The 24,575-nt window shown below is 40.3% G+C and overlaps 1 protein-coding gene and 1 pseudogene across 1 annotated transcript; both read left to right on the top strand.

Annotated features, from left to right (window-relative positions):
- Positions 1-13,369: 13,369 nt before the first annotated feature.
- On the top strand, positions 13,370-20,280 carry LOC129160811 (uncharacterized). Its single transcript, XM_070550729.1, has 12 exons — positions 13,370-13,391; positions 17,486-17,602; positions 17,744-17,847; positions 18,325-18,597; positions 18,683-18,776; positions 18,900-18,967; positions 19,054-19,289; positions 19,375-19,440; positions 19,574-19,649; positions 19,786-19,848; positions 19,936-20,088; positions 20,197-20,280. Exons 1-12 carry the CDS (start codon positions 13,370-13,372, stop codon positions 20,278-20,280), a joined length of 1,356 nt encoding a protein of 451 aa, XP_070406830.1.
- A 545-nt stretch (positions 20,281-20,825) lies between these two features.
- Positions 20,826-22,670, top strand: LOC139069781 (uncharacterized; annotated as a pseudogene).
- Positions 22,671-24,575: the final 1,905 nt, after the last annotated feature.

The following is a 24,575-nucleotide window of genomic DNA, read 5'->3' as shown; positions in this document are numbered from 1 at the left end:
CCCGGGCGGGATTCGATCCCGAGACCCCCGGGGTGGGAGTCATACGCTCTAACCACTCAGCCAAAGGGACATTCCCTTAGCTAACTAGCCAGGGCGCATCATCAATCAAGACATTGTGACAGAACGCTCACACTGTCACACCTTCCCCCCTCTTTCCACCAGCGCGTCCTCGTACTCCCGCGCAGGGTGCCACAAACTTCACATCCACGGACCTACTTGACAGTACTACATGGATCCTGCCAACAACACCAAATGTGGCAAGGTTAAAAATGCTTACGCCTTTTTAGTGTAGCTGTCTGTCAGGTCAGAATCATACGGAGCTGTTAGTTCAGGACTCTCCCTTCTCAACAGAACTAGTAGGGGGAGGGGTGATGTCACCACATCCTGCTTGTCTGTTGTTGCTCAGCTGACTGAGTGCTTTTTCTCTGTTCAGCTGTGGCTTCTCATATCTGCAGGCTGCCGAGAGCGGAAGCTAGGTGCTTGTTTCAAGCAGATCCTCTAAAAACAAAGTTTAATTGGAGCAGAGTTCCAATGCTCCCAGTTATAAGTCCGTCCTTTACAGGCGGCACGGTTTCTCCCCTCACGGAGCCCTTAAGCACAGAGGTTCACACATTATACATGTTCCCGGCTTCTAGCCTCCATTGCGCGTGACGATGCCCGACATGAGATTCTATGAAGCTAGGAAACATGATTACTTTACAGTTCGTGACAAATACCTCCCCGTGTTACCAGAAACGAGGCCCAAGTCACACAGATTCTTACATATCAGTCCTTCACTAGATTTTGATCCAGCCATGACGTTTAATCGCATCTCACTTGTGCCTCAGCACCCGGACAGCGCCCCGCTGCGGCTTGAGCCGTTCCGGCCTCGTTCTGAAAGCTCCGGTTACAGGATATTGAAAGATCTATCTGCCATGGCTGGTTAAAAGTTTTTCTTATTCTTTATTTATTTTTATTTTTTGCCTAGCTTTTATCCTTGGCTTTTCTTGCGTCGGAATGCCGTATTTTCTTTATACCTTTTTAAGTTGATCGTCCGTTCTCCCAGATTTCTTTCTTTTTCGAGAAACTGGTGCGGTTTTCACTCCAAGGTTATAAGCTTAATAGGTCCTTAGCGCGCAAGCTTTTATCAGCCTAAAAGACAGTTCTACGTCGGATAGCCCGGTATCTAATATTTAGACCTTCACTCCGTAGCCCCACGTTTGGCGCGCCATGTCGCGTGCCCGTCCCATTTACCGGTTCCTTTAAAACCTAGTTCCGTTAGAACTTATGAGACGGTGCATCCATCAGGGTTCGATGGGGATGTCGGTGAGTATTATAGTATTAGATCCTGGTTTGGGCGTCCTAAGTTAGAATCATATCTTTTATTTTAAAGGTGAAATAATATGTAAGACCTTTCCTTCTGTAGTAGCTCACTTCTTTTTAAGCAATCCCGTTATCTTAAGGTTTCTTTATATTAATCTGTCACAAACCGTAAAGTAAGTCCTGATAATTCCAGAACCCATAATTAATGTGCTTACCTCTGTGCAATTAATGATCAGAGCCCCCACTCGTGAAGCTTTAGAGAAAACCTGAAAGAATCAGGATTATGTTTCTTTTTCAAAAAAGGTTTATTACAAAATCAAAATACAAAAATGGGTAGATGAAAAAACAACTGCTATCCCCCACGGAGGAATTAGTTCAAAATGATTAAATAAGAGTTAGTTTACACCAGCTCTTGTCTTCTCAGAATCGAACTCTTTCTAGTCTCTCTCTCTCTGTCATCCCCCATCCAGGTTTGGACGGGGGATGACCCCTCCCCATCTGCTCTCCTCTCTGTCCTCTGCCCCAACTGCTGTCGAATCTCTCAATCTCCATCTGCTGTTCAGAGCTGTTCTTATATACCCTTCCTGGACCAGCTTAAGGTCATGGGGTCATTTACCAGATACACACTTTGTAGCTCAACACAAAACATTTGGTGTCATTTTCCTTCTTAACACAGGTCATTGCATCATCTTTTGCAGCATTCTTCAGTTTCTCTCCAATGTTCCCGAGAGGGCTTCTGGATCTGATGGGCTTGTCTTCATTCTGTTCTCCTCCAATCCCATCTTTCCAAGCCAGGGGTGGGGCAAAGAGGTGGGGTCAGTCTCCTGACCCTTCGCCCAGTTCTGTCCTCTTGTCCCTGTGACCCTTGTGTGACCCTTGTTTCTGACCACAGTTTTTTTGACCTGCAGCCCAGCTCCTGTCGACTGGCTGATTTTGCTCGCACAAGCCAGTCCAGTATGGCTCACCTTTTGACCCCATACTTGCCACTGTCTTTGGCATGTGGGACTCGCAACAACCTGAGTAACTGGAGTAGATTACACACCTGAGGATGAGAGCCAGTAGTTTATATTTAATGTGAGTAAACTGCATCTACCTGACATCACTCAGAGACAAAGTACTTCTGACTCTTAAAGTCATTTATTAAAAGCATGCCTGTTACAAACTCAAGTATTTCAGTGTAAAAATAACTTCACATGTGTGATATGCACGTGGAGTCACAAGTTAACTTTTATCTGCTAAGGTGTTCACTGCAGTCAAAACACCCTCCATGCTTCTGCTGGTTGGCTGCTTTGTCCAGGTGAGCTGTGTGTTTTTAGACTGCCTGTCTGTCAGTTCACAGAAGAACTGCATCATGGTATTAAACTGTTCATCTGCCCTGTTTTCAGCCTCTGACCCAAGCATCTGTACTGTCTTGTGGTTCTGTGTACAGTGAGTTTGCAGCGCTGCAGTGCTCTTGTTCAGGCTTGGTGTGGAGGCCTTTTACACCTGTTGATTTACTGTGATCTTGTCATGGCTCTGCTTTTCCTCTGCTGCTGTGCTCTTAACCCCTTCTTTCCACAGGAGTCGTCAGCAGCACGTTACTGCAGCAGCACGTCATAGCTGCTGATAGGAGCCGCTGTGGTCAACAGAACCTTTTCCACCGGAGCCGTCAGCAGCGCGAGTCGGCCGCGTCTCAGGAGCAGCATGTCGCGGCCTTTACGCGCCGGTTCTATTTTCTACGCGCGATGCCTCTGAAACTGGTCAAGTTCGACATTTTTGGGGAAGGAAAGACAGGAAATCGGACGCGGAAATGGAGAGAAGCTCCCGAGATTTTCAGAATAAAGAAACGTACTGCCTTCGGTTGCTTTACTTTAAAAAAGGTTACTAACTGTGCGGCCCCGTGAGAAGTTATCACCAGGCTAGCGGTCTCCTTTGTTTTTCAGGTCCGTATTGGCGATTATAAAACGGACAGAACATAAAACACAAACCATGTTGTAGTTTTCTCCTGCTTGTTGTTGTGTTTACTGACGAAGTCACTCGTGTGACTTCGTGCTCGGTCGGTGACAGCTGCTCCCCTGCTGCTTCACGTCTCGTGGGAAGGGCCGAGCAGCAGCTTGACGTGCTGCTGCAGTAACGTGCTGCTGACGGCTCCAGTGGAAAGAAGGGGTAAGTGTTTGCAGGTGAGCAGGTTGGAGAGCCCCAGCTGCAGCTGATGACCATCAGCCAGGCCAGAGGATATAAGGAGCAGTGTTGCCACACTTCAGCGCCGGTTGATACTCTATTGTTGGGTACTGTAGCTCTCCTCGTTCCTGTTTAAATCTAGCCTCGTATTTTTTCTCCCCCGTGCTTAGTTTTATTCTCCTTGTCTGCTGCAGTACCAGCCCTGGATTCTTACCTCAGCTTCCTGCTGTCTGAAGTGGATTTTTCACCCAACGCCGCTCAACTCCTCTGGTCTCCCGCTCTCCACCTCTCACCTGTCCTGGATTACTTCACTGCCTGCTACTCCTCTCCACCAGACCATCTCCAGCTCAAACCTGACTTGCCTCCCTCTCCTGCTCAAAACCCCACTTCACACAGTAAGACTACGCCACCATTACTCCGGTGTTTGCCTGGTTGTCAGTATTCATTTTGTTATCTTCTATTTTAGGATTGGAATACTCCCCCTGGCCCAGTTTGGATCAGCGCTTTTTGTTATTATTTTTCTTTATAATAAAACATGTATAATTTTACTCACCTCTCTCTCCGTGTGTGATTCTTTCATGTGGGTTAAAAGACTGCAGCCCTACATGACAAATCTGGATGAGCTTGTTGTGTCCTTAGTGTTCCCTGTGTGTAGCCTTGTTTGTAACTGAATAAATGTTGTGATTTCTGGTAGTGATTGAGTCCTTGTTGTTTGAGATATTCTCAGGTACCAACACAAACCTGGGTTTAATCGTGATGGTTATTACCATAAGTGAGGCTCGTAATTCCATAGACAAAGGATGGTTAAATGGTTAAAAATTTTAGAAAGACAAATGTTAATTTTACAGCACTGTAATTTGACATCAATGATGTATTGTGATGTAATTACAGTTGACATTTTGTGTAATTTACAGAAATTGAACAGAAACATGAAAATCAAATCATATTCAATAGGTGTAACATGGCTACAATCTTCATTAAATAATAGCTAACAGAAGTTATTTGACAAATGTTTGTTTTCAAAAGGGTTATGTAATGCAAATGTTCCTTATTTTCTTGTTGTCATTGGGGTCTTCATTATTACATGTAGCAAAAATTATGTATTTCAGTGTGGAGAAAGCAAAGTTGTGGGCAGGTGAGAAGATCCATATGGAATCAGGAAGTGTACATGAGCAACAGTCTATAAGAGAATGGTGATGATGCATTTAGGAAACAGCTTACAGTGTTTATTTGGAGTGTGGACAGGACATGCACTGAAGACCAGATGATTTAAGTAAGGGAGGCCATCCATGGAGCCAGGGAACAGATTCAAACGTGGTTCTGGAGGAGAGGATGGTAGCTATTAAGGCGTCATGAGTTGCTGGAGTTTTGCAATCCTACGGAATGAACAAAGGCAGATGAAGAGGTAAAGTTTCAAAAAGATAAACTGACTGGATGCTACCCCTTAGGAATACAATCTGGTGGTGAGGAGCTGTTGATCTGATTCCTTTATTCCTCCTATCTGATAGGTGGGCCAGCCCCCTGTGTGGAATTACCATCCAACAGCCTACAGGACAAAATGAAAAGTTCACATGGGTTACAGACTACATTTTGACATGTGTGTTATTCTTCTGGTATTATTTAATGTGTATATATTACTGATATTAGTAAATTTTTCATTTTAAAGGTAATGTCATATGCAAGGATCAACTCATTTATATGTGATGTACGTTAAAAACGGTATAAATAATTAAACTCTAATGCAAGATATGAGAGTACTGTAGAATGTTGTAAAAGCTGAATGTCAGGCTCTATCATGGAGAATGAAATGACTATATATTAAGCGTTCTTGCAAGAAAAGGCAAAGCACAGTAGACTGATATCCTAGTATAAAATTACTCACATAAAATAACTGTCACATATTTTAGCATGTGCAAATGGGGTAGGAACCTGCAGCATGCTGATATGATCATTTGTGCAGCTGATTCCTTTTTCTAGTAAAAAATCACGTGTAAAACATACACAGCATTGTAATTTAAAGAGATGGGGAAAAAATCTAATTTATGTTTAATGCTCAGTTAATCATTACAGTGTTTGAATTGAAACATGATGTCAAAGTATTCGGTAAAACCAGTAGGAAAATGGCTGCAAGTTCAGCGAACTTATAATTGTTTATTCGACAGGAAAAAAGAACACCATAAATCTGGCGATGTGGTAAGTAGCACCTACGCTATGGGAGACGTTTCTACGTGCTGATTTTCGATTTGTAGTGTTTTTTTTTTTCAAAACTTTATTGAACAAGGTGAAACCGATTTGTAGCGTTACTAATTGTGAAAAAAGTAAAGTAACGTCAAGTCCCGGAGTTCTATTGGTTGTTTGGTTTCAAAAACCGTCTTCCGCCCCACTGATTGGTTGAGACAACCTTTAACTGAAATAGGCACCCAAAACGCTTCAGTCTTTTACAGACCCGCTTTGAGTGTACCTCGTGTATATTCAGAGTACTCCCTAACCCTCGTTTTCCAAGTTGGTATCAACCATATTTGGAGAGCTTCCTTCACCTCTGTTCCTCTGTTTGCATTTAACGCAGCGCATCGTCTTCTGTTGAGGTGAGTCAAATTTGCTTGTTTTTTGGCGGTGTTTAAACATGATAAGATTTGGCTGTTGTAAGTTAGCTTCTCTGCTATTCTGCTGGCTCTAAATCCATGTTAATAGCCTGTGTGTGCAAATTTATTTCAGTGGGGTGTTTGTGTAGGCTTGTAAATTAGACTGCTAGTTTTGCTGTAATTGTCAGGGAAAGCATTCTTTGGAAGCTGCGGAGGTCTGGTTTAGCAATGTTCGAAGACTGGGATCAAGGCCGGATTAAACATATGGGCAAGTGGGCAATTGCCCAGGGCCAGAGGTGGAAAGTAATGAATTACATTTACTCACGTTACTGTCATTGAGTAGCTTTTTTGTATATTTATACTTTTTAAGTCGTTTTTAAAAGCTGTACTTTTACTTTTCCTTGAGTAAGTTTTTAAAAAAGAATTGTAATTCGCTACATTTTAAATCATATCCGTTACTGAGTAAAAATAAATTATAGGCTAAATAAATTACAAATATTACGTGAAGCAGCGTCGGAACGGAAAGAGACACCTGCATGAGCGCCACGTCTAAACCGTTGGGGGTGTGTGGGTGTACACTTTTGCTCAAAGACATAAGTTCAGTCGATCAACTTGCTGTTCACCTCCTCTCTCCCTCCTCCTGTGGGTTGGAACCCGCACTTTCGCGCACCGGTGTGACGTCATCGGAATTCTGCTCGGTTCGGTAGCCGGACTCGGTTGCGTGTTTGAAATGTGTTTCCCTACCGCTCCGCACGGCAGCGGCAAAGTAACGTTTAGCGCTCATAACAAGCGGATTCTCAGCGCTCTGCTCATAAAACAGAAGACCTGCAGGCCTCTGTGATTTAAAACATTCTCATACTGTTCAGGTGTAAACATTGTGCTCCATCCCTGTGTTTGAACTCAGAAGATGCTTCTTGATGCCAGATATGTGATGATTTAGCTTGTTTCTTTATTTTAGTCCAGAATAAGTGATTAAATTATTACAAAAGCAGTTCAGTGTAGTTAAATTAGTCATTCAAATTATTCGAACATGCTGCAGTGTGTGTGTGTGTGCGCGCGCGCTTGCGTGTGCATGTGCGAGCGTGCATGTGTGTGTGTGTGTGTGTGTGTGTGTGTGTGTTACACATGTAGAACTGCTTGAGACAGCGTGGTTTCATTAAATGCATCTTATATCTTGGCTGAAGTAATGGCTCAGGAAAATAACTTATATTTCATAAATAATGACATCTTAATAGTGTCTATGATAATGTTTTATCTTATCTTTGGTCTGGGAGGTGTAACTTATCATGATACATGCCTTTTAAAACATGTTAATGTGCTACAAGAGGAGATGAATGCAGTGTGTGTGTGTGTGTGTTACACATATAGAACTGCATGAGACAGCGTGGTTTCATCAAATCCATGCATCTTATATCTTGGCTGAAGTAATGGCTCAGGAAAATAACTTATATTTCATAAATAATGACATCTTAATAGTGTTTATGATAATGTTTTATCTTATCTTTGGTCTGGGAGGTGTAACATATCATGATACAAGCCTTTTAAAACATGTTAATGTGCTACAAGAGGAGATGAATGCATTAATTTAAAGTTCATGTTTGGAGTCCAACTTTCACAGACTGGCTCACGCTGGTGAGGAGACACCATTAGTTCTAGTAACACCTGGGCTCCCAAGGCCTGTTCTGACAGGATGGACGTTACGGGACCCTTAAGGATTCCAGTTGGATGATTGGAGGATTATTTAGGAGGACTGGAATGAACAAACTGATTTCAGTGGTGAAGGGTTAAATGAGTGAGTGAACCCACTACCAAGGATGAACTCTGCTAACTTTAAAAATCAGCTACTCTAAATAAGCATGAAGGTCAGAGAGGAGCTCTAGGATGGACATGGATAAAGGAACTGTAATGTAGAGGTAAAGTAGGGCAGGGCCAACGTTAACAGCTGTCATACGGTCCATCTGAAATATTTGACTTTCATTTAGCTTGTTATGTGACAGGTTAGAGCACAGTCTCATGTTAGAGTTTTGTCATGAAAACATTGAGATAGCTCACATACTGATGGCATCTAAAAAATATATTTTTTTCTCAAAATAAAGAATAATGTTAATCACAATTGAAACTAACCATCCTAGAAAAACCTCGTCCAGTCAATGTGCACGTCCTGTTCTCACTGATTGAATAGAAATCCCTCCTTCAAGCCTTGCGGGTTTGAGTGTGTGTGTGTGCGCACACACGAGCGCATTGTGAACTGGCGTTGTGATTTAGCACTACTTAGATGTAGCCATTTTTACGCTTACAAAAATGTAACTAAGTAACTTTTACTTTGAGTACATTTTGTTTACGATACTTTTTACTTTTACTTGAGTAAAAATTTAGGCAAGTGCTTTTACTTGTAATTGAGTAAAAAATTATCAAAGTATTGGTACTCGTCATTAAGTAGGTAATTTTAGTAGTCTTTCCACCTCTGCCCAGGGCGCAAGATCTCTAAAGGGCCCAGGGCAGCAAGGGCACGAGCAAAATAGTGTAGGCCTATGTGTAATCTCCCGCTTTATATTAAACTAGGGTGACCGTACGTCCGGTTTTCCCCGGACATGTCCACTTTTCACTCTGTCCGGGCAGATAGGACAAGAAAATAGTTAAATAAAGACAAGAAAACAAAACAAAGTGTTGAAAAGTAAAATGTAGGTAGATTTATCTCCACTACACGTTTTTACCTGTACAAAACAATAAGTTCTACACATATTTATACATCTGATACAATTCAGATCACCTTCAAAACTCAGTCACACACCCAGGGCCGTTTCAAGACATTTTGGGGGCCAAGGCAAAATGACCCCGCCCACCCCCACCCCCCATAACTGGGCTCCCTAGAAGCCTCTGTGTAATTCATACCCTCTCCAGGAGTGTTAGTTATACAGTGTTTATAAAAGCTCCTCAGACATCGCTGACATGTTATCAGATGGAAAACTAAATTATCAGACACGCTGTCTCATCTGCTGCTTTTCTGAACCTGCAAAAAGTAACAAAACCATTTGAAAGCCACTATTTGTGGATTCTCTGAAAGTTTCCGTGGAGTGTGTGAACACTTATTTTTTCATTGATCCTATCGTCTAATCTCACAGCTGAAACAAGCATCCTTAATAATCTGTGCACAGGAAGCTTACCGTTGCTGTAGTAAAACAAAAGGTATAATAATTTATTATTAATAAAACCTTGTTGCAGCACTAAAGCAGAAAAATTAGATTTTGCAATAAATATGCTAAATATGTACATATGAATTGTTTTGGAGCCCTTTTATTGGCAGAATTTGATATTAATTTAGTTCTTACAAAAAATGGGTCCCAACGTGGTTTGTGTGGCGTTGCCATAGTGTGATGTCATAGGCACAGATCCCCTGTCCTCTTGTTTGGAAATGGAAATATGGTCACCCTATATTCAACTAACTCCACCTGGGCTTTTGCGCTGCACAGAGACGCTTCGCTGCCTATGACTTTGAACGTCAGTTGAGAGTCAGTCTCATGCAGACTGACCAATGAAGAGAGGGCCTCAAGTTAAGACCCTCTCCTCATTGGTCAGTCCACACGAGGTGGGTCAAAGGTTACCCTGAGCAGGTTACGTGATGTCAGGCATTCAAGTATTGAGTATATTTACTGCATATTACAGTAAAATATTCTGTATGTGACCATATTGTGGTGATCCTTGGGTCGTGATGATGGGGCCCTTGAATATTGTTGCCCAGGGTACAACAAAGTGTTAATCTGGCCCTAACTGGGATGACAGGCTGGAATAAAATGGCGGCTTGTTTAAAGACAGTGTTGGCTGGCAGCCCTGTAACAGTGCTAACCACCGTGCTGCCGTAATAATAACATTAAATAACATTCATGATGACATTTAAAGGGGCATGCCAGTAGGTGTGTATCAGTTTATAACTACATAAGGTATTTTGAGCCAATAAGTTGGTTGTGGATCACTGACTACCATGTTTCTTAACATTACCTTACTCCATCTAGAGTGCTACCAGCAGAGTATGTGGTAAAATGGTAATGGTTGTTAAAACATTAACCTAATATGTGAACTGTAGCTTTTAAGTCAAATGCTACTGGCATAGCTCACCTTCAGTCTGCTGTTGAACAAGGGCTAAACCTTCTAGAATTACCATGTCAAAGACCAATCAAAAGTCCTGATCCATCTCCAACAGCATTTAAAACAGATTCATCTGGAAAGCAACTTTGCACAGGGATGGTTTGTCACAGTTACAGCCTGAGAGAGCTTGTATGGATTGACACAGACCTTGGAAAATGCTCAACAGAAACTTTGGGGCACCATTTACACAGTCCAAAAAAGGTTTTGCTTATTGAATTCCCATCCACTCTGCTACTTCAAGGCGAGAAATTCACACTGAAAGCAGTCATTACATTTCAGGAGGGCCCAACACCATAAACACTCGGGCATTATGTGACGTTCTGTAACAGGACCTCGTACAGTAGCGGCGTTTAAAACAAAGCTAAAGACCCACTTTTATGGTTTTGCTTTTAATTCTGCAGGTTAGATGTTTATATATATATATATTTACATGAGTTTATTCTGCTTTTAAATGATAGTTTTTATTTTTAGTCTCTCAGTCTTACTGTGACACACACAGAAAGATGTGGTCACATTTTTCGTATTGATGCTTTAACCATCTGATGTAATTTATTCCTGTGTGAAAAAAATATATATATTTAATGGATTCAGGCTAAAAGGAAAAGAAAAAAAAAACTTAGAGTCTCTAAGGACATTGTCTTTGTAAACTGTTCTGTAAAGGTAATGCACCTTAATGCCAGTAGAGGGCAGTATGATACTTGGCAGCTGACCGGGACAGTTTGGTGCGGACATTGGCACAGCCGTTAGCTTTTCCTCATTCTGCAATGAAGAGCTAACTCAGCAACACCATACTGATGTCCTGTCTGCTCATTTGACTGTTTTTAACAGGTTAGTGTCCTCATATAAGAGCGATAAACAGGTGAAAATGGGAGAAAACCGTGTCAAGATGTGTTTGTCAAGCACCTGTTAATCGGTTTGGGAGGAAGTTTTGTTCTTAATGTGTGGTTTAAATGTGCTGTACGCCTGGCGCCCCCCGATGGTGAAGTTGATATGGCGGCACAATAACGGCTTCATGTTTACTTGGATTTTATCCTGTGTGCTCCATGTAAAATGAATGGCATTGCTGAGAAAGAAGTGTTATTTTGTTCATGTAGGTGAAATAGTGAAAATAAGCAAGGTAGTTGATGAGAAAGAGTTATTTAAACTGGTTTGCATTTATATTATTTTAAAGCTCAAGTGGGGTAGAAATATTAAGTTTGTTCCATGAGTGTCTTATTATATTATGAACATGTAGTGATGAACCAGTATTGCAAGAAAATGTCAAATGCGGTAAAATAAGTGTCTGACTATTCAGAATTTGTCAAAAGGGAACTGCTTAAACAAGGTGAATGGTAGAAAATATGCTGCTTGACATGGTTGAAAGTGTTAATAAAATTCTGCAATGAAGAGCTAACGCAGCAACACCGTACTGATGTCCTGTCTGCTCATTTGACTGTTTTTAACAGAATCACCTGTTGCATGGTCACATACCTGGGACCTGTAACATTAATTTACTGTGCAGCACATTGGTGGCATGCCTCATGCTTGTAAGAGGCTCCAAAAATCAAGGTTGATGATAATGCAGGGTATCCGCGGGTCCTTAAAGTCTTAAAAAGGCTTAAATGAGCTTTTCCAAATTTAAGGCCTTAAAAATCCTTAAAAATTAAAAATAATCCTTAAATACAGTTTCCAAAGGTCTTAAATTACCAAGGACCCAATAAACAAGACTTATTTCTATAAAAATTCCATGAATTTCTAGTTGGTGTTCAGCATTTTTTGTGTATGATATTGGCATAAGCGGAACCGTACACATTCAGTCTGTTGTGAAAGGGGGCTATTTTTAGATTAGCATATTCAGGGTTTTACCTGGCTCAAATTGAGGCAGAGGTGGAACCATCTTGACCATGCGCCAACACATGCATACTCTGTGTATTCAACTGCATCACTTTTTTAAAGGCAAAATATTTTTTTGTTAAGTGTTCTAATCTAAGCTTCTGTTGATTAATTGAATATTCCATTTGACAATGTTTCAAGTGAAACAAAACAGGTTTGCTGCTAAAAAATATGAAATGAAACAAACAAAATTGTCAGGCTGAAATAATGGACTTTTATTATGAAAGGCCCATTAATATGCACTAGATTGGTGTTTAGTTCCTTTTTTCCCATCTGATATTTATAGTTAAAATATTTTTAAATATTTGACCTACATTTCAGTAACATTTTAGGTTTGTATTAAAAACACTCATCTCAGTCTAAATGACATAAATATATTCAGTAAAATATCATTAACATGCATTTTTATTGGATATGGTAATAACATTTAATTTCTGCTGCTAACAATGTAACAGTGGCGTGTCTGTTATGTACGGCTTGTGAATAATCCAGTTCAAATTATGTTCAAAGATGGAAGCGTTTGTGAATTATATACTACAATGGCTTGCCTTAGACTTGTAGCAGTAATGTGACTCGTATCTGCAGCGGTTCTGATGAGTACTGCTGCAGGATGCAGAATAAACAGGATGGTGGGGACTTTTCATCCGCTTGTAGAGTTTAGTCTTTCTTAATTTTACGATCATCCTGTATTTTTCTGTGTGCCACTTGATAATGAGACTGCTACCTGTTAGCTTTAGCATTAGCCAGTCTGCGTGTAGCTGCACTTTTGATCCCAAACTTTGGACCGGTTCTGCCTTTGTGCCTTTGCTGGTTCCTTTATTTTCCTCCACTGCATCCAGATTTCCACACTGTGCGCCAGCAAAAAGCATTTTTCTTACACGTAACTTACCTTTGTTCAATAAAGTTCTGGGGAAAATAGAAATTCGAAGATGTTGCACCAGTGCTTTGTTTAAAAATAGACAGACACGCACAGACAGTTTTTGTCGTCGCACTGTACAGCTCTGCTATGGAAGAGCCTGGGTGAAATCAGGACGTCAATAGCACCAACCATAGATATGTACCAACTAGTGAGAAAAGCAAGTTTTGATCTTTGTCTGCTGCGGTTTTGCCGCTTTTCAGTGAACCGCTGCTCATACAATGCCCTAGTGGCGCAATGGTGCATCTGCTGTTAAAATAACATCAATATAGCTGGGGGCAGAGTGAAATCAGGCTGGGGCGGCACAAAATTAGCTGGAGGCAGCCACCACACAAATTAGAATGCAGGAAAAACCCTGGCACATTAGTTGGTTAAGCTAGTGGGAGCTTGCGCCATGGGGAAGTGCAAGTTTTATGGTAACTGGAAGGCTAATCCCACGTTCGTGACGTGGTTAACACCGGTTCCAGGCAATAGCTGGAAATTATAGCTTGAATTTAATTTTAAAAATAGCTTAAATTTGGTCAAAGTGGCCTTAAAAAAGGTCTGAAAAAGTCTTAAATTTGGCTCCCTTAAACCTGCACATACCCTGTAATGAAGACGAGTATTAGAATTTGTCTTAAACCCGAAATTGCATTTTTTTTAATTATTATTACCCTCTTCAAAGGGTAGAACCAGAAAAATGCCCTTTTCAGCATGTTGGCATGGCAGCTTGTTAGCAGTCAGAGAGGAGAGTCTGACACATGAGACATATGTGATACCAGGAAGATTTGTTTAATTTCTGCAGCAGCATTGTTGTATCAGCTGTAATAGAAGTTGGTGTTTTGGAATAAATGATTAATAAAGTCTCATTTTGCATTTGCTTTCAGGGCAACCAGCAGTGAGCATGTAGCTAATGTTGGCTGACTAGGAGGTGCTGCTGGTGAACATAAATGTAGTATAGCAATGTTATATTTACTAAATAGAAACAACAAACATGATCAAATGTACTTGTGAAAAGTAATCCCTGAGCTATGCAACTTCAGAGTATTCAGGCTGGTCCCTGTTCATCTCAGTAAAGTGTAGCTGACATTCTGGAGCTTGAGTCTGCTTCCATCGCATGTTGCCTACATGTCTTCAATGTTGAACACAGTTCATTTGTTTGATATAGTGAAACTGCTCCTGTACAAACTAATGAAGGCTGAGGACACATTTTAGCAGTTAGATGAAGTTGTTAAAAAGACAAATGCACAGCAAGAAGTTAAGTAGCATTTCTGCTTGTTAAACAGTCAATTACTTACAAACTTTAGGGGGTGTTAAAAGCAAGCAGGAATTGTATTGTTTCCCTTTAAGGTACAAAACTGGTTATTTTGTATGTTTACAACTTTACTTAAAGAGCAAGTCAACCCCTACCAGAGTCTAACTCCACTCTCACTTAGGGTTGTCACGGTATGAAAATTTAACCTCACGGTTATTGTGACCAAAATTATCACGGTTTTCGGTATTATCGCGGTATTTTTTAAACGGTGTTGCATATGTTCAGAAAGCATTGATAGTCCTGTTCTACACAAACTGAAATAGTTTTGAAAAGGTTTAACAGTGTTTATTAAACCTAAAATAACACAAGCCTTAGCAAAAGTGCAACTTTTCACAAGTAAAGGAACAAATAGCTTCTTTTTCTCGAACATGTTACAGTAGTCAATGCAGGTTTAAATTATACAAATCCAAACATTCAAAACATAAACAATATGTAAACAAATCAAAGAAACACCACTTGTTTTCTCATATACTTGTTTTCTTCATCATAAAAATGAAAATCTAAAACTCCAGTCCACACTTGACTTGAGCACTGTACAAGTCAACCTTAAAAAATATGCATTTAAAATAAATAGCCACTTTAAACAAATTACTAAAATAACTACTACACTATGTAATCAAATCCAAATGTTCAAGTATAAATGGCATTGAATAAGTAAACAAATCAATGACAAGGAACTAACTGTATATTTCTCTTCATCATCAACAAATACGATGCTTCATCCAGCAACAGGGTGTCCGTGACACGGTTTAAATGCTGGCAGAGGACACTGCGGCTGCAGTATATAGTGACTAGTTGCATTCTCCCTCAACCAAAAGTCCTCGCGTCATGCATTTAAGCTAAAATGCTAATGTTATCTTACCTTGCACTGGCTGTAGAGACGTGGTTGATGGTCACGCAGATGTGCCATTAGATTCGAAGTGTTGCTGCCTTTTGCAGACACTTGTTTCCTGCACGTTCTGCAAACGGGATAGCAGTCTTCTATTAACTGTCCCTCAGCATTTTTCAGAAATCCAAAATATGCCCATACTTCCGAGTTAGTCTTCTTTGAGGGCTGATGGATGTCCTGGGCGCTGCCGTCTCCTCCTTCGGCCATTATTTCAGTTTCAAAGTTTTGGTGCCGTTGCAAACTAAAAAGTGCGTGTGCGCGCCGCGGGAACTTCAGCTGAAGCGACGGTGGCTGGTAAGGGTCACCGCGCTGAAACCGCGGCCACGGTAAACCCACCGAGATAATTTAGTTTTTTAAAAACTGGACGGTTATTTTTATTGTCAACTTTTTTACCGGGGTTTACCGCTATACCGGTTACCGTGACAACCCTACTCTCACTTCATGTTTGAAAAATGCAACAAATGCTGTTGCCTGGCAGACCGAGAAGGCGGAGCTGCTAACAAATGCACACACACACACAGGCTCACAACAGCATTGTGACATCATAATGTACCAGTTTACATCATAGCATATAGGGCTGTAGCGAAGCTTCGATGACGTCGACGGCTCGATTCTAAAAATTCGTCGACGTCAGATCCGGTAGTCGACGCACCGCGCCCACTTGTTGCATCCCCAGGAGTTTGTAAATAGAGGTGGAATCTGCCTGTTTTTCCTCTAGTTCGCCCTCTTCTCCGCCTTCACTAACATCTCAGCCAAATACCGAAGACCCGGAACAAAGTCCATCCGCTACTAGGTTCCTTTCCTGTTTTGCCCGCCTTCGTTTCCCGGCAACGGACAACAACTTCCGGGGTCAGATGCGCTGCTCCGTCTCTATAGCAGATGTAGAAAATCACCGGGAGCGTTTCTCCCTTCATAAAGGAGCTTCTTTCAGACATTAGGAGAGCTGTTTTGGTGGTAGCAGTCTCTCCTCCGAGCTGGTCTGTTTGCTGCTGGGTGTTTTTGGTTTATTTAAACTTGGCAACTTAACGTTGGTAAAGCTACTGTTAGCATTTTTGCTAACAGCTTCTTGCGTTTGGATAAGCTATTACGTTTTGGTTTAGAGTTCATCTTTTTACAATCCAATCCAATCCAATTTTATTTATAAAGCGCATTCTCAAGGCATTACAACCAAACAAGGCGCTGTACACTAGAAATGTTGGTTAATTAAACAAGCGATATTTAAACATGTTGAACACATATAAAAAATAATAATTTGTGATACAAATTAATAAATGTCTAAATGTAATAAAATCTCCCTTTTGTTACATTTAGAGTGTTTTGGGTTTTCGGTTTAGTTTAAAATATCACCTTGAGGTTGGTTTAACCGCCCAGTTTAGAGTTTGGAACTTTGGAGATTCTTATTTTGGTCCAAAACCCTGTAATCTTTGCACAGTGGGACATCCCTAGTTATCTGTACTTTTGTTTTAATTCCCCACAGGCAGAATTAGTTTTATTACTCCCAACCTGTGGATGGAAAGATTTGGTTTTTTGTAGTTGTAAATAAACCCGATCATCATTTTAACTTTTAAATCCCATATTATTGTCCCTTCCTTTTTGCACACGAGCCAAACTCCCCAGGAAGAGTCGTAACACCACTCGCCTCACGCACATAAGTGACCAAGACGAAGCAGCATGGAGACACTCCGTCTCCAACCACCTCTCAGGCAGCAGCCTGTACTCCCAAGTTCTACACGTCACCAGAACATAACCAACCAACACAATAAAAGCAGTGTTATACAAAATGGGAGGCCTGTAGTGTTTATTCTCTTACAGTAACAATTTATCCATTTTTTTGAGGAATTTATTAGAGATTTTTTGGTTTTTATTAACTGTGCAATAGAAAAATAATCATTAGATTAATTGTATAAATAGTCATTAGAATAGTCGACTATTCGATAAAATAATCGTCAGAATAATCGTTTTAAAAATAATCGTTTACCCCCAGCCCTAATAGCATACCTCTTAGCCAATAGCGGTGGCAGATTTAAATTAAAATACAGTGCAGAGTTTTTACCTGACAACGACACAACACTGCCAGTTTTAGGGAGAATATTGAAATTTGAACTAAGATGCACTGAAGTGCCAAATTATTGACTACACGTGTCTGCAGCACGATTAGACACTCGTTTATTTAGTTTATCAGCGAAAAAAAAGTTTAGTTGGGGGTGACTTGCTCTTTAATGTTTAACAAGTGACAGGCAACTTGTGTGACAGTCAGTTGTGTACTGCTTGGAGCTAATGTGGGGTTGCCTTCTAAATAATTAACTTACTTCATTTGTTTCAAACAGCATTCACCATGCCTGGCAAAGTGTCCAAACGCAAGGCGGATGCTGCCAAGCGCAGCACACGTCCACCTCCGCCCCTTCGTATTGGGATTCCAACGCCTAGCAGTGACGACGTTCATCGTATGTATTATTTAGTAGAACAAATTAATGTAGTGTTATACAATTCATTTAATTTATACTGTATTTATGTAAGGTGAAAAAATTATTGGACAAAAAAAGATTGAATTTTTTTTTAAAATTATTATTGTGTGTGTTTTTAAGTCTCTGGTACCGGCTGGCGCCATAGAGTTCGTCGTTGGCCAACTAGTGCAGTGTCCAACAAATCTCACAAGTTGGTCCTTCCGGGTGGGATTCCTGACAAGAAAGTGAGTGTAATGTTCACAAATATTTACAATGTAAACATAGATTTCCTTCCAATACTATGTAGCAGTACTATGGGATCCTAAGGAAACAGTCAGATGGTGTTGAAGCTGCTGTCAGTTACAGTGCTGCAAACGGATTGAATCGGCTTCTTTTAGACTTGTGCCCCAAGTCTACCAACTTTTGAATCTTAATAGAAAACCGAGTTGTAATCATCTTCCTTTTTATTCAGTGCTTCTCAATCTGTGATTTAGAACTTAAACTGCTCAGTTATTTACATGTCTTTATTTTTATTTACATGTCGTTATGTTGGTGTATTTTGTAATTGGTTTTACCATTTCATGTTTTATTGTTTGTAAACTTCGACTGTTTAATGTTATCTCTTTCTTCCTGACAAGCATATTGCATTGTCTTTTGTATGAAATGTCATTTAATACAGATTGTTTTATATGAAAATGTATTTATTTCTTTTTCTAATTTAGTTCGTCCTACTTGTTGGGGACTCCCACTTGAGGTCCGTGGCAGACGGCATAGTCCCTATGCCGGTTGGCGGCCTCGCTTTTGGAGTGATGTCCACTCCAGGAGCTTGTGCAGATCTTCTGCGCCTTGAGGTTTCACAGGCTGTGTTACCTCGGGAGCCTGATGCTGTTTGCGTCATGGCTCCTTCTAACAACCTTACGGCCAGCAGAACAGTTGAAGAGGCAGGGGATGCTTTTGAGCGGTACCTTTTGGCTATTCTCAGTCGCTGGCCTAAGGTGAGGAGCTGATTTGTGTAATTTTGGAGGTATAGAAAGTGACTGTAAACGTACATTAAAAAAAATAATTTCTTTATTTTTTTAGGTTTTCTGTACCGCCATGATTCCCCGTTTAGTTGGATCCTGGGAGCGTCAAGACCTGTTTCAGCAGGAGTACCACCGCAGATCGGCTAAGCTACGTAAGTTGCAACATAATTGGATAAAAAGGTAGTATTGACGACATGTGTTATTGCTATATACTCTTAGGCATCAAACAATCACATTTCATAACTTTACATAAATTTTTTCCTTCTGCTTCGAAGGTGTAAGTTACGTGCCGATCCACGATGACCTACCCAGGTACCGTCGCGAACTGTGGTGCCGTGATGGTGTAAGTATATTGCTTGGAAGAAAACAAGGTAAAGATTCTTAAATTTGAGGTAATAAATTTGTATTTTCTTTTGTTTGTGGTTGCAGATCCACCTCAGTGATGACCACGGGATGCCTATACTCACGCAACTGATGTGGAATGCCTCCTATCAGTTCTTGGAGACACCCGCACCAAAGCCACTGGTGCAGCACCAGGTGTCTCGTCCGCTGAAAGCGAGTATTGTGCCCCGTGTGGTTGTGAAGGGTGTGGAACGCATTCCACCTCCACGCCCTTCCGAATGGACATTTGTGAGACCTAGCGGGAAGGTGAGACACTTTATAAAGTATAAATATTGTAAAATGTTTATAATTTTAAGCAGCTGTGCCACTAATGCTTCTAAATGTGTTTTCTTTTATTTACCATTGCAGAGGAACCATTCAGGGGAATTTGAAAAGGCTTCTAATTCCCCCAAGAAACGAGTGGTTCTTTCTGAGGTTTGTGAATGTTTTTGATTGATCTTTTTCAAAGAATTTTGATTAGATGATAATATGTGGTGAATTTTCTTCAATAGACTGATGACACTTCAGTGGCCTTGAAGGAGTGTTTCATCCCCCTGAATCCCGTTAGGTTCTCACCTACAATTCTGGCTGCCATGGACACGCTAGCTCCATCGGCTCTTGGTGATGTCCCCACAGACATCCAGGTATCTTTAGACAAAGGGTTTATTATCTCTTAATGTATAGTGTAATGGTGTTCCTGATGGTTGTAATATGGGCTGTCGGTATGTCATTTTTAAAAGTATTACACTAAACTAAAAAATAATACTTTTGTGTTTGTAGACTACGTCTGTGGGACATCACAAGAAGCCTGCTGTCTTGAAGCCCAGGCCAGTAAAGCAGCGGGTAAATAATTGTTTGATTAATTAAAGACTCTTGCACACAAATACATTATGGTGTCAGTGATCATACAACTGTTGTGAATTACTTCAGTTCTTGGAGACATCCTCACCAAAGCCACTGGTGCAGCGCCAGGTGTCTCATCCAGTTACGGCAAGTAATGTGCCACGCGTTGTTGCGAAGGTTGTGGAAACCATTACACCTCCACCCCCTTCCCAATGGACACCCGTGAGACCTGATGGGATGGTAAGATACTTTGTAAAGTATAAATATTCTTAAAAGTGTATGAGTTTAGGTGACACTGCTAGTAATGCCTTTCAATGTGCATATTATTTTTTTATTTAATCATTACAGAGGAACCATTCAGGGGAGTCTGAACACGCTTCTGATTCCCCCAAGAAAGGAGTGGTTCTTGGTGAAGTTAGTGAATGTTTTTGATTACATTTTTTTAGATTATTTCCATATAGATGGTAATATCTGGTCATTCTTGTTCATTAGATTGGCACTCCAGTGGCTGTGAAGGAGTGTTCCATCCCACAGTTCTCACCTGACAATGTGGTTGCCATGGACACACTTGCTCCATCGGCTGGTTCAGATGGTCCCACAGACATACAGGTAACTTCAAAGTAAATGTTTATTATTATCTTCTAATGTTAAGTGTAATGTACTTCCTGATGTTTGTAATATGGGCTGTCTGTATGGTATATTTGAAAGTATTGTACTTAAACGTATTATTTTCTGTTTGTAGACTACGTCTGTGCGACATTTTAAGAAAGCAGCTAGGCGTGTCCAGCAGGAGGTTGATTCATTAAATTATCTGGCATACAAATACATTGTGGTGTTATTTTTGTTGACTGTTGTTGTTCTTGAATTATAGGTTGCATCCCCACCTTGCATAAATCCTCTTGCAGACGAGGAGTCTGTTCATTTTAGGAAGGAGGTAAGAAGTGTGTGTTTCAAACATAAAAACTAAACAAATCTTGATGGTGTTTAGGATGTATTGCCCTTTAATTTCTTTTATATAGGCGTTGGACTGTGACTGTTCACAGGTTTTGCTATCGTCTCTAGTTCCAGAGACAACTGTTCAAGAACCTTCAAGCAGTTCTGTTGTAAATAATTTTGATGAAGATGATACAATCTTACACAAGGATGATACAGTTTTAGACTCTATCCTAGGATCATTTCACCAGGGCGATAGGCGTTTTAAATATGGGGGAGTTCAGTGTGCAGCTATTACTGTTGTTGCTTTAACAAAGCACAAACAGAAGAGTGTTTTTTCTTGGGATTTTGCCGTGTTGGATAAGGTTGTTGAGTTAGGAGATGAGCTGTACACAGATTTGCGTGACAACAAAAAGATTAGAGGTGGGCATGAGTTTCTCTCTGTTCCAGACTTGCCAAAGGAAATTGACATAGAATAACAGCATTTTAAGCTTGTTTATGGGGATTTTGTTTCAGGAGATGTAGATGTAGTTGAAGGCGAGTTGATAGATGCTGGTGTGTACACTCCTCTCCTGGATGGATTGCAGAAGATGTGCACACAGCATAAAACTTGCATTATGACATTAAGTGGCAATACTTGCGCTATCATTTGTGATAATGGACGTTATGCTGTAGTAGATTCCCATGCACGCTCTGCAGACGGCATGGTAGACCCGACAGGACAGAGTGTAGTTCTGTACTTTGCAAACCTTGATAATGTTTTTCAACATTTTCAGAGGTTTGCTAGTAAACTAGTGGGATCTCAGAAGTCATTTGAGATCACTGGAGTGGATATTGTTCAGATGGACACATTTAAAAATGTATCTGAACAAACAAGCGCAGTTCCCACGAAGGCCAAAGGGGAGAAGCGCAAAAGGTCATCCACATCCACAGCATGCAAAAGGATGAAGATTGATGATATTAAGGATATGGACTCTGTTGTTTTTGTTAGTGATGTTGCGACAAAGGTTTTGCAGTTTGATCCCATCTCTAGTGATGTGTCAGAGGTTCTGTGTAAACGGTTGAATGTGGAGTGTGAAAAGTGTGATTATGCTTTTTGTGGTGTTGGTGAGTTGGGTGTACCATGTGTGAATGAGGAAATAGTGGGTGACGGAAACTGTTTTTTCAGGGCAGTAAGTCGAGCTGTTACTGGCACCCAGAAACATCATAGAAAAATTCGGCTCGCTGTGGTAAATCAGTTAAAAAGGAATCCTCAAACATATCAAAGTATTTTAAGAAGTGAGTATTCCTCGGTTCCACACTATCTTAACTTGTCTAGGATGCAATATGTAGGAAACTGGGCAACTGAGGTAGAAATTCAAGCTGCTGCTGATTATTTTGGCATTAACATTTTCACTTACTGTAATGATAAATGGCTTGAATACAGCTCCACCAGCAGCATATCTAATCAAGGTGTTTATTTACAAAATTGTAATGGTAACCATTATGAGACAGTCATTTGTGTTAAGCAGCCTAACATGGAAACATGTTATGGGTATTGCAAGACTGTAGATGATGATTCTGGAAAATATAACACTCGACAAGCTGCTACTGAACCTTGTTCCATAGAAGCACATGATGCCAGTGCCATTGATGATTCCAATACTTTTAGTCCTCTGTCAGCAGATGTTTGTAAAACTCTTTGTAACATGTTGAAAATAGATTATGACAAACACACTTCCCAAGACACTACATCATGTGGGACTTTAGGAAATATGTGTAAGACAGAGGATATTGTAGAAGATGGTAATAGTTTTTTCAGTGCTGTAGCTCATTCAATTAATGGGTCACAGAAAGGCCATCGTAAGGTCAGACTTTCTGTTGTTTCCAGGGTGTCCGCGGGGTTTTAAAAAGTATTAAAAAGTGATAAATAAAAATAGTCAAATTTAAGGCCATTAAAAGTGTTAAATTTGGTCTCAGAGGTATTATATTTTCCAAATTAGGTATTATTTTTTTCAGACTATCAGATGTCGTATTCTGAACATCGACATAGAAATATATTCCGAATGAAATGTTTTGAACGATTATAAAAACAAAACAAGCCGATTAATTGCACTGCCCACTTGCGCTGCTATGAGTTGCAAATGAAGCGCTCCTCCACAGTGTTGCCAACTTGGCGACTTTGACGCTATTTCTAACAGCTTCTCAGACCCCCTTCTTGACTTTTTGAATCTTAAAAGTACCTACTACCTAGCGAACACCTCAGAAACATCTCTGGTAACCCTTAGCTACTTTCTGGATAGCTGTCGTTGACGTTTCCTGCAGGTTAGCTAAACACTCCGCCTGCGCTCCGGACCGTTCTTCAGGACATTAGGAAAGGGAATGATGTAGTGATGTGTCAGTCGCTAAAGAAACAGCTCTCAGAGCCGGTTCCCTGTTGGATTAATCAGAGTAAGTGAGTGACACACACACCGCACCTGCGGACTCCTCGATAAAAACGGCTAAATGTGTGCGTGCGGCGTGCTAAACACACGTGCAGCTTGCCCCTGATTGCTGTGAGACCGGGTTGGGGGGTGGGGTGCAGCTGTGGTTGGGACAATTATTACATTAACTGATGGACTTGTAAATAGTTTATAAATAAGGTAGAAATAAGTTCCTCACGCTGATAAATAACTAATCTCTCTGAGGACACGGTGCTAGTGCACTCTCCTATAGCACCTTGACATGACTAAATAAATGTTATGCAAAATTTAGTGAACATCAATTTGCATGTATTTGTTATAAATGCCACTGTATAATTCTTGCTGTCAGTATTTGCAAGATATTGGTATTTGGGTCTGTACTGGTTAGACTTAAATGAGTTAAACCAAGGTCTATAGCCCTTGGGTCATAAACTATGAGCTATAAGCATATTGGTCTTTTTATACTGGGAATCAGGAGTTATTTTAGTGATCATCTTGTTTCTTGTTTATTTTTGCCCTGATTGTGCCCTGAGCAATTTTATGACTGAATAAAAATAAAAAAAATAAAAATCTACATAAATTGAAACATCGTCTTAAATAATCGAGATCTCAATTTCAGTCACAATAATCGTGATTATTGTTTTTGCCATAATCGAGCAGCCCTACTTTAGCATATCCGGTCACATAATGATGACGTCATATTCAGTGGTCATTCTGCATCATTTCAGGCCTCGTGGTCAACTGTCTGAACCGCTGAAACGAAGTGCCTGGCTTATTTTCTAAGTAAAATAAATATATGCAATACGTTGTCAACATCAGTGAGTCTCTAAGTCTATTCTTTTTGTATGTTATATATGTTAAAATATGTGTAAATAGGTCGGTGATTAACACTTGCAATTTAGTGTTGTGATGGTTTTAAAAAAATTCTGAAGGTAGTAAAAAAAAGTATTAAAAAGTAGTAAATTTTACTTAAGGATTGCTGTATATACCCTGTGTTTCATACATGTTAAAAAATACTGAACATTGTCAACAGTTCCTGGGAAAACATGCTTCTGTGTCACAATACATAGAACACTCACAGATGAAGTATGTAGGTCACTGTGCTACAGAAGTAGAATTTAGGGCTGCAGCTAATATGTTAGGCGTGCACATATTTATTAATAATGGCACTGAGTGGATCAAATATAGTCCTAAATCCAGTAATTTCATCATTGAGGGACTATATTTGTCAAACTGTAATAATATTTTTAAACCTATTATTTGCACTAAGCAGGGTGACAAAGAAACATGTTTGGGTTTTTGTAAAGTTGAGTCTTTGTCAGACACTGTAAACAGGTGCAGAAGGTCAACAAA

Source organism: Nothobranchius furzeri, chromosome 4 (assembly GCF_043380555.1).
Source record: "Nothobranchius furzeri strain GRZ-AD chromosome 4, NfurGRZ-RIMD1, whole genome shotgun sequence".
Taxonomy (NCBI): domain Eukaryota; kingdom Metazoa; phylum Chordata; class Actinopteri; order Cyprinodontiformes; family Nothobranchiidae; genus Nothobranchius; species Nothobranchius furzeri.
The sequence above is the reverse complement of the archived record's forward strand: the minus strand, read 5'-3'. Positions and strand labels throughout refer to the sequence as shown.

Coding starts and splice junctions, on each gene's coding strand:
- LOC129160811 (XM_070550729.1), top strand. CDS start 13,370: ATGGGGAAGTGCAAGTTTTATG. Junction 18,968..19,053: donor AACTGTGGTGCCGTGATGGT/GTAAGTATATTG, acceptor TTGTGGTTGCAG/ATCCACCTCAGTGATGACCA. Junction 20,089..20,196: donor CCGTGAGACCTGATGGGATG/GTAAGATACTTT, acceptor TAATCATTACAG/AGGAACCATTCAGGGGAGTC.